Raw genomic sequence first — 18,765 nt, forward strand, 5'->3', positions numbered from 1 at the left:
CAGGCGGACTCTCAACCACTGCGCTACCAGAGAAGCCCTGGTCCAGTGTTCTTGATCCCATTTTCTTCTAATAATTTCCAGTGTTGTATTTCATCACCACTTAAATAGCAAGGGGGGAAAATGGCTCAGAATTTAAAACTTACTGTGAAAAATTTGTAGGTAGATAACTAATATTTAACTTTGAGTGAGAAACTAAATCCTAACAGTAAATTCTGTTCATTCTTGTCATAGCATTAGTGTTTGATAGAATGGGTGGTGAGCATTTTATGTGAATGGCTTGAATTGAGATTTCACTTTATAAGTTGGGTTTTCATTAAAATTATCCTTATGCTATGCATGTAATGACTATGTTGCTATTTTGATTCAACCTCTAGCTCTCCACAACTGTTAAAAGAATCAAATTATTCTAAAATTGCTGTGGATCGAAGAACAGCTCTCTCTTCTGCCTCTGAATGTAAGATAGATCGTAGTGAAAGGAGAATGCGTCGAAAGATTAAACCAAACATCCCCAAAGGGCGTGGATCAAAACGAATTCGGAGTAAGACCTCTAAGAAGGAACCTAGAGCTTCTAAGCCTGTGCTGGTGACTCTTCGAGCTTCCCAGGAAGAAGACGAAGATGATGCGGAAGACTTTGAGTCTGACTATGAAGAAGAAAGCTATCATCTTGCTCCAGAAGAAGTAAACAAAGCTCCAGTGTTTGTACCTGTTGGTCTCAGATCTCCTGAACCGGTTTCTGCTCAGATTGAGGAAACCATGGAAGAGGTAGTTTGAATTTTGAATCCTTGGAACTTTATCTTACTTGTTTTTTGCTTTTAGTGGATCATTATCTCTTCTCTTAGTGATTATTAGGATTTGAAGATTATTAGAGTAATTTGTTTGGGGCCTGCTGCATAGCCTAGGAAATCAGTAGAAATAGGCTTGTGTGATCTCCTGTGTTTACTCAGCCCCTGCAACCCAGGCCCGGCACAAGGTAATCAGTATAACAATACTGAGAGAAATCTAATTTCACTTGTATCTGGGGGCTACTTAATCTCCTTTCTGGTTAATTAAAAAAAAAAAAAACTTGGCAGATGTTTTCTATTAACTCTTTGTGGTAAGCTCAAGTTAAGCTCTGGTTGGTAGAGAATGTAGAAGGGACATATTTCTTTCTCTTTCTCTCTCTCTCTCTTTTTTTTTTTTTTTTTTTTTTTGCGGTACGCGGGCCTCTCACTGTTGTGGCCTCTCCCATCGTGGAGCACAGGCTCCAGATGTGCAGGCTCAGCAGCCATGGCTCACGGGCCCAGCCGCTCCACGGCATGTGGGATCTTCCCAGACCGGGGCACGAACCCACGTCCCCTGCATTGGCAGGCGGACTCTCAACCATTGTGCCACCAGGGAAGCCCTCTCTTTTTTAAAAATAAATTTATTTATTTTGTTTACTTTATTTTTGGCTGCGTTGGGTCTTCATTGCAGTGCGCAGGCTTCTCATTGCGGTGGCGTCTCTTGTTGTGGTGCTCAGGCTCTAGAGCACAGGCTCAGTAGTTGTTGCACACGGGCCCAGTTGCTCCTCGGCATGTGGGATCTTCCCAGATCAGGACGCAGGTTCCCTGCATTGGCAGGTGGATTCTTAACCACTGTGCCACCAGGGAGGCCCTCTCTCTTTTTTTAATTGTGGTAAGTTACAGGTAACATAAAATTTACTGTCTTAGCCATTTTAAAGCCTGCAGTTCAGTGGCATTAAGTGCATCCATCCACAGAACTTTTTTTCATCTTGAAAAACTACAACTCTGTACCTATTAAACAATAATTCTGATTATTCCCTCCTCTGTAGCCTGTGGCAACCACTTACTCTAGGTCCCTCATGTAAGTGAAATCATACAGTGTTTGTCCTTTTTGTGACTGGCTTATTTCACTTAGCATAATGCTTTCAAGGTTCATCTATACTGTAGCATATGTCAGGATGTCCCTTTTTTTTTCTTTTTTCTGGCTGCATTGGGTCTTCGCTACTGCACACGGGCTTTCTCTAGTTGCGATGAGCAGGGACTACTCTTGTTGCAGTTTGCGGGCTTCTCATTGCAGTGGCTTCTCTTGTTGTGGAGCATGGGCTCTAGGCCCGCAGGCTTCAATAGTTGCAGCGCATGTGCTCAGTTGTGGTGCGTGGGCTCTAGGGTGCGCGGGCTTCAGTAGTTGTAGTGCACGGGCTCAGTAGTTGTGGCTCATGGGCTCTAGAGCACAGGCTCAGTAGTTGTGGTGCGTGGGCTTAGTTGCTCTGCGGCATGTGGAATCTTCCCAGACCAGGGATTGAACCTGTGTCCCCTGCATTGGCAGGCAGATTCTTAACCACTGTGCCACCAGGGAAGTCCAGGATGTCCTTTTTAAGGGCTAAATAATATTCCATTCAGTATATACAGTACCACATTTTGTTTATTCTTCTGTCAGTGGACAGTTGGGTTGCTTCCACCTTTTGGCTATTAATGAAGAACACTGCTATGTACATGGGTATACAAATATCTCTTCTAATCCCTGCTGTCAATTCTGCAAGTGGAAATGCTGGATAATATAGTAAATTGTAAATTGATGTTTAATTTTTTGAGCAACCCCCATACTGTTTTCCATAGCAGCTGCCTTATTCTACCATCCTATCAATAGTGTACGAGGGTTCCAACATCTCCACATCCTTACCAACACTTGTTTTTTCTGTTTTTTTTCTTTTGCTGTACGTGGGCCTCTCACCGCCATGGCCTCTCCCGCTGCGGAGCACAGGCTCCGGACGTGCAGGCTCAGCGGCCATGGCCCACGGGCCCAGCCTCTCCGCAGCATGTGGGATCCTCCTGGACCAGGGCACGAACCCACGTCCCCTGCATTGGCAGGCGGACTCCCAACCACTGTGCCACCAGGGAAGCCCCCCCCTTTTTTTTTTGGTAGTAGCCATCCTAATGGATGTGAGGTAGAGGAACATATTACTTCAACTTACTTTATTATGAAAGCTCCTTACTCTTTTGCCTCTTGGTCTAACTTTGTAACTTCAAAGTTTTCTCTTCTGCCTCAATTTTCAGTAACTTATTTTGCTTATAGAGCATCATATCTGAATCAGTTTTGTATTCATGGTAGATTCAAAAGCCATTTGAATTACAAGTGGAATTCCAAACTCACCTTTTTTTATTCATTGTTAATAATACCATGCTAAATGTTATAAAGTTAGTTGGAATGGTTGAAGCTAAATAAAAATGATGTGCAGTGGTTTCTTGTAATTAAAGTTCAAAGTAAAGATAATGAATTTAAACTTTGGTTGTAACCAAGAAAAGGTAAAAGGAAAGTTAATTTTGTGCAAGGATGGCTGGTTACCACTGCATGAAAATTCATTTAGCTATATGTTATGTATTTTACAATTTCTTTGTGTGAAAGGCAAATTGCTCGTGAAAACTAATACTAGAAATTAACTTCTGAAAATCACATTCTAGGATATATCCCTGAATTAATACAGAATGCCTTCTTTTTTTTTAAATTTATTTTATTTATTTAGGCTGTGTTGGGTCTTTGTTGCTCCGTGCAGGGTTTCTCTAGTTGCGGAGAGTGGGAGCTACTCTTCGTTGCGGTGTGCGGGCTTCTCATTGCGGTGGCTTCTCTTGCTGTGGAGCAGGGCTCTAGGCACACGGGCTTCAGTAGCTGTGGCATGTGGCCTCAGGAGTTGTGGCACATGGGCTCTAGAGCCCTAGGGCTCTAGAACACCTAGAGCACAGGCTCAGTAGTTGTGGCACATGGGTTTAGTGGCTCCGCGGCATGTGGGATCTTCCTGGACCAGGGCTTGAACCCGTGTCCCCTGCATTGGCAAGCGGATTCTTAACCACTATGCCACCAGGGAAGCCCCACAGAATGCCTTCTTAAATAGCATTGATTATAATAATTGAGCAAGGAAAGCTTAAATTGTATTCTTAATGGCCAGTTTACTAAGGCAGGGAAATTTGTTTATACGTTAGAAAAATGTCCCCTTTAAAAAGCATTGAAATGCAATGGCATGTTATTAAATCATAAAGGGATCTAAAATATTGATATATACTTCAACATGAACCTTGAAACCTTGAAAACATTATGCTAAGTGAAAGAAACCAGTTAACAAAAAAATCACATATTATATGATTCCATTAATATGAAATGTCCAAAATAGGAAAATCTATAGAGACAAAAAGTAGATCAAGGGTTTCTTTTTTGAAGTGATGAAAATGTTCTAAAAGTAACTATGTTGATGGTTGTACATATCTGTGCTTGCATCACCAAAAAACATTGAATTATACAATTTAAATGGGTGAGTTGTATGGAATGTAAATTATATCTAGATAAAGCTGTTAAAAAAATAAAGCTTTGAAACTGTGTAGTGCTTACAGAACCAACTTTCAGTTACCTAGAATATTCCCATTATCCCCCCAATCCCAGCTTTTCAGAAAATATTTTGTCTTTTCAAATCACTTGAACTTTTAAAATTCATCCCAGGCCTATAGGATATTAGCAAAGATTTTTCTCTAATTGCATCTGAGCAGACAGACACAGAACACATAGGTGTTACTATAATAAACGTCTCAAAGGTAGATTTTCAAACTTGACTGCTCAGTTTCTACTGAATCACAGTCTTTTATACTCATCTCTCTGTTAATAAGGGAATAGGAGCCAGACTCCCTTGTTTATAGTCTAGGAGATAAATCTTAGTGTTTTTAACCCCCAGACTGTAGGGATCTTTGAAATAAGCCTGCTAAATGAAGAGTAAATGTGAGTGGACTCATTTTTTTACATGGCCATTCATCGCTGTGAAGAATCATACAGGTTTTGGGGTTGTGGGAGAGAGTAATTGCCTTGGTGGGTCATGTGTATGATAAATCTTTTTAAGTGCTTTCAACTCATCTCTATGATAGCACTTGGAACAGTGTATAGTTGATTACATGTCTGTTTTTCTTAGATTGTGAGTTCCTTGCAGGCAGGGACCGACTTGTCTTATTGAGCTTTGTATTCTTGTACCTGTAGCCCTCTAGTTTTTAGGAGGCATTTCATAAATGTTGACAGACTGATGAGAGAAACTGTGGGAAATTAGGGACAAACTGGGGATAATGGAAAATGAAATGCTAGGTACTAAGTCGATTAGCTCTGGAAGTTTTGCTTATTGTTTGTAAGAATCACAGACCCCTCAAAAACATTAAATGTTTCACTTTTGCCAAGCTGATGTCAATCAGTTTAAGAATTACTATATTTCAGTTTTTTAAATCATGTATAAATGTGAATTATTTCTTCAGTTTAATATTTTATTTTATGCCTCATTTTGTTTTTCTGTGATAGTATGCCAAAATGAAATAATGAAACTTTTCTTTTTGACAGCTTGAAATACCCATGAATATCCCAGATGTAGGATGCATAGCTGTTGTGGAACATCATCTGTCATCAAACGTAGATTTGACTACTCAGGAAATGAAACAAGAAGAAAATTTGAATGCATTATCAGTTGTAAGCATCCATTTTAATATGTTTTGTCTTTAATTTTTTGTTTACTTTCAAAAGGCTAAGTTTATTTTGAAAAGCTTTAGGTTTACAGATGGTTCTTAACTAGTATGATAGAAATTATTCTATTATTTCTAGGAGCTGTAAGTATGAATGGTAGAAACTAGTGAATAATTTATAGATTTTTATATTTGACTTGAAAAGCATAGATTCCTGTGTGTGGGAGTAGCTCAATATCTTCACAGACTTATGTTAAAATTCTGATGCATTAAATATATACTAAATGTAAATTATTTAAAACATATTTAGTTGCCTTTTGCTTGGCACTTTTCCTTATTTAGTTGGTATTTATCTTGTTTTTGTAAATGAAGACTTACAACTTTTTCAAAAACAGTTTTATTAAGATACAATTCATACACTATACAGTTCATCCATTTAAAGTGTATAATTCAATGGCTTTTAGTGTATTTACAGCTATATGCACAATTTTAGAACTTTTTCATCACCTCAGAAAGAAGACTTATGCCCAGTGGCAGTTGTTCCCCTATTTCCTTCCAGCCTTCCCCAGGCCTAGGCAACCAATGATCTACTTTTTGTCTCTATAGATTTCTCTATTCTGGAGATATATACACACAGTATGGTCCTTTGTGCCTGGTTTCTTTCACTTAGTCTAGTGTTTTCAAGGTTCATTCATGTTGTACCATGTATCAGTACTTCATTCCTCTTTGTGGTCAAATCATATTCCATATGAATATACTACATTTCCTTTATTCATTCATCTGTTCATGGACATATAGGTTGTTTCCATCTTTTGGCCATTATAAATAATGCTGCTATAAACATTTGTGTACAAGTTTCTGTATGGACATATGTTTTCATTTTCTTGGGTACATTCCTAGGAGTATAATTGCTGTGTCATATGGTAACTTTGTTTAATCATTTGAGGAACTAGCAAACTGCTTTCCAAAGCTGCTGCACCATTTTATATTCCCACCAGCAGTGTATGAGGGCTCCAATTTCTTCACATCCTGACAATATTTATTTGATTTTTTGGATCTAACCATCCTAGTAGGTGTGAAATGGTACCTCATTATGGTTTTGATTTGCATTCCCTAATGATTAATGATGTTGAGCATCTTTTCACATGCTTTTATTGGCTATTTTTATATCTTCTTTGGAGAAATGTCTATTTGGAGTCTTTGCCCATTTAAAAAATTTTTTGGTCTATTTGTCTTTTTTTTTATTGAGTTGTAAGAATTTTTTTATATTCTGGATACAAGTTCCTAATCGTATATGTGATTTTCAGATATTTTTTCTCATTCTGTGGGTTGTCTTTTCATTTTCTTGATGGCTTCCTTTAGAGCAGGAGTCCCCAACCCCTGGGCCGTGTACTGGTACAGGTCCGCGGCCTGTTAGGAACCGGGCCACACAGTAGGAGGTGAGCAAGTGAAGCTTCACCTGCCACTCCCCATCGCTCCCCATCACTTTCATTACCACCTGAACCATCCGCCCTCCTCCCCCATCCATGGAAAAATTGTCTTCCACGAAACCGGTCACTGGTGCCAAAAAGGTTGCAGACCACTGCTTTAGAGTACTTGGACTTCATTTATCTATTTTTTCTTTTGTTGCTCATGCTTTTGTTGTCATATCTAAGAATCCTTTCCCAAAGCCAAGATCATGAAGGTTTATCCTGTTTTACATTTAAGTCTTTAATCCATTTTGAGTTAATTTTTTTTTTTTTTTTTTTTTGGCCATGCCACACAGCTTGCGGGATCTTAGTTCTCCGACCAGGGATTGAACCCGGGCCCCCAGCAGTGGAAGCACCAAGTGCTAACTGTTGGACTGCCAGGGAATTCTCCCCATTTTGAGTTAATTTTTTATATGGTGTGAGATTAGAGTCCCACTTCATTCTTTTGCATATGACTATCTAGTTGTTGCACCATTTCTTTGAAAAAACTGTTCTTTCCCTATTGAATGGTCTTTTATTTTTGTCAAAAATTCGTTGGCTGAAGATATGTGGACTCTCAATTCTATTCCATTGATTTATTTGTCTGTCTTTATGCTGGTGAGGCTCTGTTGATTTGTTGCTTTGTAATAAGTTTTGGAATTAATAAGTGTAAGTCATCCTATTTTATTCTGTTTTATCCTATTTTATTTTGGCTATCACGGGTCCCTTGCAATTCCATATGAATTTTGAAATCAACTTGTCAGTTTGTACAAAGACATCAGCTGAGATTCTCGTTGGGATTGCACTGAATCTGTAGATCAGGTAGGGGAGCAGGTGTTGCCCTCTTAACAATGTTTGAGTCTTTCAGTCAATGAACATGGGATATTTTCCCATTTACTTCACTCTTCTTTGATTTCTTTCAACAATGTTTTGTAGTTTTCAGAGTATGAGCTTTGCATTTCCTTAACTTCATTTTCAAGTATATTATTATTTTTGATGCTATTGTGAATGGAATTGTTTCCTTAATTTCATTTTTGGTTTGTTTATTGCAAGTTTATGGGAATACGTTTGATTTTTATATATTGGTCTTGTATCCTGCAACTTTGCTGGACTCATTTATTCTAATAGTTTTTTAGTGGATTCCTTAGGATTTTCTACATATAAGATCATGGCATATGTGAATAGAGATAGTTTTACTTCTGTCTTTCTGTATTACTTTTGTAGGGCTGCTGTAACAAAGTACCACGAACTGGGTGGCTTAAAACCACAGAAATTTATCCTGTCATAGTTCTAGAGGCTAGAATTCCAAAATCAAGATGCCCCTGGTGATGGGTGCTTCTGGTGGCTCTGAGGTAGAAATCATCTTGGGACTTTCTCTTACCTTCTGGCAGTTGCTGGCATTCCGTGTCATTCCTTGGCTTCTGGCAACACAAGTCCAACCTTTGCCTCCATTGCCACATGGTGTTGTCCCTGTATGCGTGTCTGTGTTTCTTTTCTTTTAAGGACACCAGTCTTACTGGATTAAGGCTAACCCTAATCCACTATAACCTCATTTCACTTGATTACATCTAGGAAGACTCTATTTCCAAATAAGGTCACCTTCACAGTACTGGGGGTTAAGACTTCAACATATCTTTCTGAAAGACATAATTCAGTTTATAACACATTCCAGCCTGGATGTCTTTTATTTCTTTTCTTGCCTAATTACCCTGTCTAGAACTCCAGTACAATGTTGAATAAAAGTAGGGGAAAGCATCCAGTCTTTCACCATTAAGTTTGATGTTAGATGTAGTTTTTTTCATAGATGCCCTTTTTCAAATTGAAAAAGTTCCATTCTGTTCCTAGTTTGTGTGAGTGTTTTATCATGAAAGAGTGTTGGAATTTGTCATATGCTTTTTCTGCATCTCTTGAGACGATCATGTAATTGTCTTTTATTGTATTGATACGATGTATTACATTGATTGAATTTTGGGTATTAAACCAAAAGTTGCATCCCTCGGATAAATTCTACTTAGTCATGGCATATAATTTTTTTTGATATTTATTTATTTTCTTTATTTTTTTGGCTGCGTCAGGTCTTCGTTGTGGCACGTGGGCTCCAAGGCGCGTAGGCTCCATAGTTTGTGGCACGGGGACTCTCTTGTTGAGGCACGTGAGCCCAGTAGTTGTGGCACGCGGGCTTAGTTGCCCCGCAAAATGTGGGATCTTAGTTCCCCGGCCAGGGATCTAACCCCCGTCCCCTGCATTGGAAGATGGATTCTTTACCACTGGACCACCAGGGAAGTCCCCATGGCATATAATTTTTATATGTTGTTGGATTCAGTTTGCTAGTATTTTATTGGGGATTTTTTTGTCCATATCATAATAGATACTGGCCTATTATCTCTGATGAATCTGACACGAGGTTCTTGTGATATTAGGAGCTGAAAGCCCTCCAAGTGGGGCCTGCAGGGAGAAGGACCCTGTTTTCCTGGCTGCAGCAGTCTGAGGTGGAGTCTGCCTCACTGAGCTGGAAGGAGGGAAAAAGCAGTCTTAGCTCAAATACCACAGATTTTCACCTTTGTTACTGAATTTTCAACAATTTTATCGAATATATGTGCATCTTTTGCCCTTAGGACCATTTCCAGAGGCTTTAAATGGTGGTTCTTTAATAAATTTTACCAGTTTCATTGGGGAGAGGGTCAGCAGAGCTCCTCATGCTGTCATGCTGGACATAGATCCTATACCTTCTTAATTTATTAAAATTCATTTAATTTTTAAGCCACCTAGTAGTGTAAAAACTTTGTGATATTGTTCAGACCTTGGTTTCCATTGAGTCAAAACTAGCAGCAGATGTGACTAAAGTTGAAGGATTATGAAATTGAAGAAGAAAGGCAGATGCTTGTTGCATATGATGAGAATTAAAATTTGCGTATAATACAAGCAAAAGGTAAAAGAAGGAGCAAGAGATGAAAATATTTGGCTTTTAAATGATTTCTGTTCTTGTTTATGAAATTTTATGAATAATTATAAATTTCCACTCCATTGTAACCAAAAGCATAGAAAGACCTGTAAAATGTAGTGCTTTGAGATATGGAACATGTGTTTGGGAAAATACCTAAGCTATTACTTTTCTTTTCCTCTTTTAGGAAATGACCACAGGTGAACATTCCCAAGCTGAAACAGGTAACTGTTAATAAGGAAACAGCTAAAAATACTTGGTTAACACCAATGAACAGAGTGATTTAATAGTGGTGGTAATTAGTAAATGAGTCAGTTTGCTGGAGAATTGAATGAAAAGGTCCAGCAGTTTGAATATGTTATCTCCAGGAGAAACTTGGGTTCTTGGAATGCTGCTTTAGAGAGTGATTAAATATTTGATAAAGAAGTATTTATTTTCTCTGATTTGCACAGATGTATTTCCTTTGAAGGTATTAAGTTATTTAACAAGAAGGAGGCATTTTCAGTGAGTAAAAGTCAACAGTTGATGCTCTATTTATAGTATATAAGCTGAATGAAACACTACCCTAGTAAGGGGTTAGTGGTATGGAGGGTTTTGAAACTTGTTACTAGAGGATAAACACCTAAATTAAATTCTTTTCTGAGCAACCAAACATAAATTTCCCGATTCATTCTTCTATTTTAATGTTGATCTGGTTTTTCACAAGGTACCAACGATGGAAGCACTGAAGCTGCCATCACTTTACTTACCATGGGAGGTCTGGTGTTGCAGTCAGAGATCAGTACAGAACAGAGTGATGGTAAGAATAAAAGATAAGTCCTACCAAAAAAAAGAAACCTTTAAAATCCAACTTTTAAGAAATATACCCATATTTGAATATTAAGTGAATATCTGCCTTTTACATTTGAAGTTGGCATCACTGTGTTATTTTTCCAGAAAAGGTAATATGTATGCATTGATCCATCCTACTTACTACTTACTTAGCCCTCTAATGGCCTCCATTTCCATATAGTGCACTGGGTTTATTAAGGATAATTTGTATTTGTAGAATAGTTAATCTAGTGAATCCTCTACCTTTATCATCATAAACATCATTGGTTAACTGAACTCCTTGATCACTGATCTCTTCACACGTTCCTTTGGCGAAGGAGCCACTGCTTTAGATAGTCTTCACAATTACATGACAGTCAAATACAGTATGAAGGGGTAATAGTAGTCATTGAGATAATTTAGTTTAGACTATTCTGTTAGTTTGGACTGAACCAAAAAATATGTCAACCCAGACTCTTAGTATTTTATTTTAGGCTATGGTCTTTATTATCAAAGTACCTTCTACTTTACATTAAATGGATAATCATGTTACTTATAATCCTGTTAATCATTTTAACTGCTGATGAGTGACCTGCCATTTGTTTTAAGTGTCAGATTTCTTGGCCCATAACTATATATTTATCAGGAAAGTCTCTGATTTGTGTTCCCTATAGGGCTCCTTTTTCAATGGCAGAGTATTGCATTGTAGCCTGTCACAAATGTCTAGAACGTAAAATACAGGTTTTAAAAAATTATAAATGAAGATAATCCTATCTGGAAATTCATCTGAGGTTATATAGTTACTGAAAGTAACAAAAAGATTTATTTTTAATTATAATAACAGAAAAGTTTTAGTCTATAAGAATTATTAAACTTAGAACATATCAAATCTCTGGCGTGAAATATCAGGTCATAAATTTAAACTTGGAGCCAAAAAGAGCAGACTTTAAAAATAACATAGATAGCTTCTCAAATGTGTTTTACCCATTTTATCATTCTGCTGGTCCTCTTCTAATGAATTGAAAAAATCTTTAACACATTGTTTACTCAAAAAAAAAAAAATTAGGGAATTCCCTGGCGGTCCAGTGGTTAAGACTCCCCGCTTCCACTGAAGGGGGCACGGGTTCAATCCCTGGTTGGGGAACTAAGATTCTGCATGCCACGTGGTGCGGCCAGAAAAAAAAAAATTAAAAATAAAAATAACATAGAATTTTACCATTGCTGCATGTTGAAGGACTTATTTGGACATCTATTTGTATTTGGTCAATTTTAATTTTCTGTTTTTTTCTGCAATAGGAGTATGTGTACTTCCTGATATTCATTCAAATGATAAAAGCCAAATTCCTTTTTGCCCAGATAATACAAATCTCAAAATTGTTCATGAATGTCAGGAACCTTCTTCATCTATCCGTAGTACATCTCCATCAGTAGAAGAAAACAAGATTATATTGGATGAACAAAGTACTAAAGAAGAAATTGGTTTAATGGAAGAAGTAAAGGAAAACTCTATATCATCCAGGTTTATTTTGCTTTATTAAACTATTATTGTTTTTTGAGTTTTATAAAATAAATTAGTGTTCAATTAATAAATATATATAAACCAACCATCAATTTGGCCAATAGCTTTGAGTAACAAATAAATGTAAGGTGGGCAGTGCTAATTTTTCACCCTTTAAAGTAAGGTTTAGCAGATTTTGATTTTAGTTTAATGGTTTGCATATTAAAATTACCACAATGGGTGTTTTAAGCATTATTGAAACAGTTTTATGTAAATATAGTCCCAGTTTTACAGACATCGTCCAGATTCTTACACAGAATCCTGAGAGAATTCTTACACAGTTGATTAATTTCTCTTTCTTCCCATCTCTTTCTAGGACAGCTTCAAAAGTGACCAATAATTTGAGAATGAGAAGGAGATTTGCCAAGCCTAAGCCAAATCTTAAGAAAATTTTAGGGACCAGCAGGTTTGGTGCTCATCAGGAAGTTCCCAGTTTGTTTGTAACTAAAGGAGAAGTGGAAATTCAAAGAGGTAAACTTTATTGTTCCCTTGAAAGTTACAAAATTACTTTGACCCAAGAAATTTCATTAGCATTTCAAATGGAATATTCAGTTGTTACAATTATTTTAACTATTAAAAAGTTAAAACATACAGAAAGTAGAATGAGCTATAAAATAAATACCCATAAACCCACCAACTAGTTTCAGTAATTATTACCCTTTCACTATATTTACTTGATCAAACTTTCTCTTCATATATATTTTTTTCTGTGTGTGTTTATACATGAATACTCAAGCAAACATCTCTTAGGCATACATGCATGTGGCAAAAAATAAGACAGTACCCAAAAGTCAAGAATTTTAAAACCTCCCTCTTCCTTGGTTCCCAGCCCCTAATCCCATTTCCAGTATCAGTTTTTATTGTAGACTTCTAAAAATGTTTTATACACATAAGCATCTAAATAAGGGTGTGTGTATATACACACAAGCACCCATATATATACATGCACACATACATATATATGTATACACATGTATATTCCTTTCAGCAAGAACAAAAATATATGTATACTATATCATATATACTATTCAGCGCTTCTTAAAAATAACATTTTTATTGAGATAATTCACATACCATAGAATTCACCCATTTAAAGTGTACAAGTCAGGATTTCCCTGGTGGTCTGGTGGTTAGGACTCTGTGCTTCCACTGCAGGGGCACGGGTTCGATCCCTGGTCAGGGAACTAAGATCCCATAAACTGTGCTGAGTGGCCAAAAAAAAAAGTATACAATTCAATGGTTAGTATATTCAACGTTTGCATATTATAAATAATGCTGCTAAGAACAGTCATTTATAAGTTGTTGTATGGACATATATTTTTATTTCTCTTGGGTTTATACCTACAAGTAGAATTGTTGGGTCATGTGGTAATCCTGTGTTTAACCTTTTGAGGAACTGCCAAACTGTTACAAAAGTGGCTACACCATTTTATATTTTCACCAACATTTGGTGAGGGTTTCAGTTTCTCTGCATCCTCCCAGACACTTGTTATTCTTTGTCTCTTTGAGTATAGCTATCCTAGTGGGTGTGAAGTGCTATCTCATTGTGTGTGTATGTGTGTTTTAATTGGGGTATAATTGCTTTACAATGTTGTGTTTTTGCTGTACAACGAAGTGAATCAGCTATATGTATACATATATCCCCTCCCTCTTGGACCTCCCTCCCCCCACCATCCCACCCATCTAGGTCACCACAGAACACTGAGCTGAGCTCCCTGCACTATACAGCAGGTTCCCACTAGCTATCTGTTTTACACATGGTAGTGTATATATGTCAGTCCCAATCTCCCAATTCATTCTACCCACCCTTGCTCCCCCGCCCATGTCCACACGTCCGTCTGTTCTCTACGTCTGTGTCTCTATTCCTGCCCTGCAAATAGGTTCGTCTGTACCATTTTTCTAGATTCCACGTATATGCATTCAAATATACAATATTTTTTTCTTTCTGACTTACTTCACTCTGTATGACAGATTCTAGGTCCACCCACGTCTCTACAAATGACCCAATTTTGTTCCTTTTTATGGCTGAGTAATATTCCATTGTATATATGTACCACATCTTCTTTATCCATGCATCTGTTCATGGACGTTTATGTTGCTTCCATGTCCTGGCTATTGTAAATAGTGCTGCAATGAACATTGGGGTACATGTGTCTTTGTGAATTATGATTTTCTCAGGGTATATGTCCAGTAGTGGGATTGTTGGGTTGTTCTGTAGTTCTATTTTTAGTTTTGTAGGGAACCTCCATACTGTTCTCCATTGTGGCTGTATCAATTTACATTCCGACCAGCAGAGCAAGAGAGTTCCCTTTTCTCCACACCCTCTCCAGCATTTACTGTTTGTAGATTTTTTGATAATGGCCATTCTGACCGGTGTGAGGTGATACCCCATTGTAGTCTTGATCTGCACTTCTCTAATAATTAGTGATGTTGAGCATCTTTTTATGTGCCTCTTGGCCATCTGTATGTCTTCTTTGGAGAAATGCCTATTTAGGTCTTCTGCCCATTTTTTGATTGGGTTGTTTGTTTTTTTTTGATACTGAGCTTCATGAGCTGTTAGTATATTTTGGAGATTATTCCCTTGTCAGTTGCTTTGTTTGCAAATATTTTCTCCCTTTCAGAGGGTTGTCTTTCTGTTTCGTTTATGGTTTCCTTTGCTGTGCAAAAGCTAAGTTTAATTAGGTCCCATTTGTTTATTTTTGTTTTTATAGTCATTATTCTAGGAGGTGAGTAAAAAAGATCTTGCTGTGATTTATGTCAAAGAGTGTTCTTCCTATGTTTTCCTCTAAGAGTTTTATAGTGTCTGGTTTTACATTTAGGACTTTAATCCATTTTGAGTTTACGTTTGTGTATCGTGTTAGGGAGTATTCTAATTTCATTCTTTTATATGTAGCTGTCCAGTTTTCCCAGCACCACTTATTGAAGAGACTGTCTTTTCCCCATTGTATAGTCTCGCCTACTTTGTCATAGATTAGGTAAACATAGGTGTGTTGGTTCATCTCTGGGCTTTCTATCCGGTACCACTGATCTATATTTCTGTTTTTGTGCCAGTACCATACTGTCTTGAGTATTGTAGCTTTGTAGTATAGTCGGAAGTGAGGGAGCCTGGTTCTTCCAGCTCCATTTTTCTTTTTCAAGATTGCTTTGGCTATTCGGGGTCTTTTGTGTTTCCATATAAATTGTAAAATGTTTTGCTCTAATTCTCTGAAAAATGCCATTGGTAATTTGCTAGGGATTGCATTGAATCTGTAGATTGCTTTGGGTAGTATAGTTATTTTGACAATATTTATTCTTCCAATCCAAGAACATGGTATATCTCTCTGTTTGTGTCATTTTTGATTTCTTTCATCAGTGTCTTATAGTTTTCTGAGTACAGGTCTTTACCTCCTTAGGTAGGCTTATTCCTAGGTATTTTATTCTTTTTGTTGCAGTGGTAAATGGGATTGTTTCCTTAATTTCTCTTTCGGATCTTTTGTTGTTAGTGTATAAGAATGCAAGAGACTTCTGTGCATTAATTTTGTGTCCTGCAGCTTTACCACATTCATTGATTAGCTCTAGTAGTAGTTCTGGTGGCATCTTTAGGATTCTCTATGTGTAGTATCATGTCATCTGCAAACAGTGACAGTTTTACTTCTTTTCCAATTTGGATTCCTTCTCTTTCTTTTTCTTCTCTGATTGCCATGGCTAGGACTTCCAAAATTATGTTGAATAATCATGGTGAGAGTGGAAATCCTTGTCTTGTTCCTGATCTTAGAGGAAATGCTTTCAGTTTTTCACCATTGAGAATGATGTTTGCTGTGGGTTTGTCATATACAGCCTTTATTATGTTGAGGTAGGTTCCCTCTATGCCCACTTTCTGGAGAGTTTTTATCATAAATGGGTGTTGAATTTTGTCAAAAGCTTTTTCTGCATCTCATGAGATGATCATATGGTTTTTATTCTTTAATTTGTTAATATGGTGTATCACATTGATTGATTTGCGAATACTGAAGAATCCTTGCATCCCTGGGATAAATCCCACTTGATCATGGTGTATGATCCTTTTAATGTGTTGTTGGATTCTGTTTGCTAGTATTTTGTTGAGGATTTTTGCATCTATGTTCATCAGTGATATTGGACTGTAATTTTCTTTTTTTGTGTGTGTGATATCTTTGTCTGGTTTTGGTATCAGGGTGATGGTGGCTTCATAGAATGAGCTTGGGAGTGTTCCTTCCTCTGTAGTTTTTTGGAAGAGTTTGAGAAGGCTGGGTGTTAGCTCTTCTCCAGATGTTTGATAGAATTTGCCTGTGAAGCCATGTGGTCCTGGACTCTTGTTTGTTGGAAGATTTTTAATTGAAGTTTCAATTTCATTACTTGTGATCGGTCTGTTTATATTTTCTTTTTCTTCCTTGTTCAGTCTTGGAAGGTTGTACCTTTCTAAGAATTTGTCCATTTCTTCCAAGTTGTCCATTTTATTGGCATATAGTTGTTTGTAGTAGTGTCTTATGATCCTTTGTATTTCTGCGGTGTCTCATTGTGGTTTTGATTTGCATTTCCCTGTTCACTAATGATGTTGACTATCTTTTTATGTGCTTATTTGCATATCTTCATTAGAGAAATGTCTCTCAAGATCTATGCTCATTTTTTTTTTTTTTTTTTTTTTTTTTTTTTTTTATTAGTTTCTGCTTTATAACAAAGTGAATCAGTCATACATATACATCTGTTCCCACATCCCCTCCCTCATGCATCTCCCTCCCTCCCACCCTCCCTATCCCTCCCCTCCAGGCAGTCACAAAGCACCGAGCTGATCTCCCTGTGCTCTGCGGCTGCTTCCCACTATCTTTCTAGCCTACGTTTGGTAGTGTATATATGTCCATGCCTCTCTTTCGCTTTGTCACAGCTTACCCTTCCCCCTCCCCATAACCTCAAGTCCATTCTCAAGTAGGTCTGTGTCTTTATTCCCGTTTTACCCCTAGGTTCTTCATGACATTTTTTTTCTTATATTCCATATATATGTGTTAGCATACGGTATTTGTCTTTCTCTTTCTGACTTACTTCACTCTGTATGACAGACTCTAGGTCTATCCACCTCATTACAAAAAGCTCAGTTTCGTTTCTTTTTATGGCTGAGTAATATTCCATTGTATATATGTGCCACATCTTCTTTATCCATTCATCCGATGATGGACACTTAGGTTGTTTCCAGCTCCGGGCTATTGTGAATAGAGCTGCAATGAACATTTTGGTACATGTCTCTTTTTGAATTATGGTTTTCTCTGGGTATATGCCTAGTAGTGGGATTGCTGGATCATATGGTAGTTCTATTTTTAGTTTTTTAAGGAACCTCCATACTGTTCTCCATAGTGGCTGTACCAATTCACATTCCCACCAGCAGTGCAAGAGTGTTCCCTTTTCTCCACACCCTCTCCAGCATTTATTGTTTCTAGATTTCTTGATGATGGCCATTCTGACTGGTGTGAGATGATATCTCATTGTAGTTTTGATTTGCATTTCTCTAATGATTAATGATGTTGAGCATTCTTTCATGTGTTTGTTGGCAGTCTGTATATCTTCTTTGGAGAAATGCCTATTTAAGTCTTCTGCCCATTTTTGGATTGGGTTGTTTGTTTTTTTGTTATTGAGCTGCATGAGCTGTTTATAAATTTTGGAGATTAATCCTTTGTCAGTTGCTTCATTTGCAAATATTTTCTCCCATTCTGAGGGTTGTCTTTTGGTCTTGTTTATGGTTTCCTTTGCTGTGCAAAAGCTTTGAAGTTTCATTAGGTCCCATGTGTTTATCTTTGTTTTTATTTCCATTTCTCTAGGAGGTGGGTCCAAAAGGATCTTGCTGTGATTTATGTCATAGAGTGTTCTACCTATGTTTTCCTCTAAGAGTTTGATAGTTTCTGGCCTTACATTTAAGTCTTTAATCCATTTTGAGCTTATTTTTGTGTATGGTGTTAGGGAATGATCTAATCTCATACTTTTACATGTCCCTGTCCAGTTTTCCCAGCACCACTTATTGAAGAGGCTGTCCTTTCTCCACTGTACAGTCCTGCCTCCTTTATCAAAGATAAGTTGGCCATATGTGCGTGGGTTTATCTCTGGGCTTTCTATCCTGATCCACTGATCTATCTTTCTGTTTTTATGCCAGTACCACACTGTCTTAATTACTGTAGCTTTGTAGTATAGTCTGAAGTCAGGGAGCCTGATTCCTCCAGCTCCTTTTTTCGTTCTCAAGATTGCTTTGGCTATTCGGGGTCTTTTGTTTTTCCAAACAAATTTTGAAATTTTTTGTTCTAGTTCTGTGAAAAATGCCAGTGGTAGTTTGATAGGGATTGCATTGAATCTGTAGATTGCTTTGGGTAGTAGAGTCATTTTCACAATATTGATTCTTCCAATCCAGGAGCATGGTATATCTCTCCATCTGTTTGTATCATCTTTAATTTCTTTCATCAGTGTCTTATAATTTTCTGCATACAGGTCTTTTGTCTCCTTAGGTAGGTTTATTCCTAGATATTTTATTCTTTTTGTTGCGATGGTAAATGGGAGTGTTTTCTTGATTTCATT

At 37.4% G+C, this 18,765-nt stretch overlaps 1 protein-coding gene across 3 annotated transcripts in view; it reads left to right on the forward strand.

Annotated features, from left to right (window-relative positions):
* BDP1 (B double prime 1, subunit of RNA polymerase III transcription initiation factor IIIB) overlaps positions 1-18,765 on the forward strand; it is a 100,730-nt gene that overhangs the window by 50,496 nt on the left and 31,469 nt on the right. For 2 of the 3 annotated variants that reach the window (XM_060093011.1, XM_060093013.1), the window contains 6 exons: positions 375-762; positions 5,341-5,466; positions 10,036-10,072; positions 10,555-10,647; positions 11,955-12,177; positions 12,533-12,687. In XM_060093011.1, the coding sequence (XP_059948994.1) occupies positions 375-762; positions 5,341-5,466; positions 10,036-10,072; positions 10,555-10,647; positions 11,955-12,177; positions 12,533-12,687 (1,022 nt within the window). The remainder of the gene's footprint in view (positions 1-374; positions 763-5,340; positions 5,467-10,035; positions 10,073-10,554; positions 10,648-11,954; positions 12,178-12,532; positions 12,688-18,765) is intronic. The other variant, XM_060093012.1, reaches the window with a different exon arrangement.

The sequence above is a fragment of the Mesoplodon densirostris genome, chromosome 3, assembly GCF_025265405.1.
Source record: "Mesoplodon densirostris isolate mMesDen1 chromosome 3, mMesDen1 primary haplotype, whole genome shotgun sequence".
Lineage (NCBI taxonomy): Eukaryota > Metazoa > Chordata > Mammalia > Artiodactyla > Ziphiidae > Mesoplodon > Mesoplodon densirostris.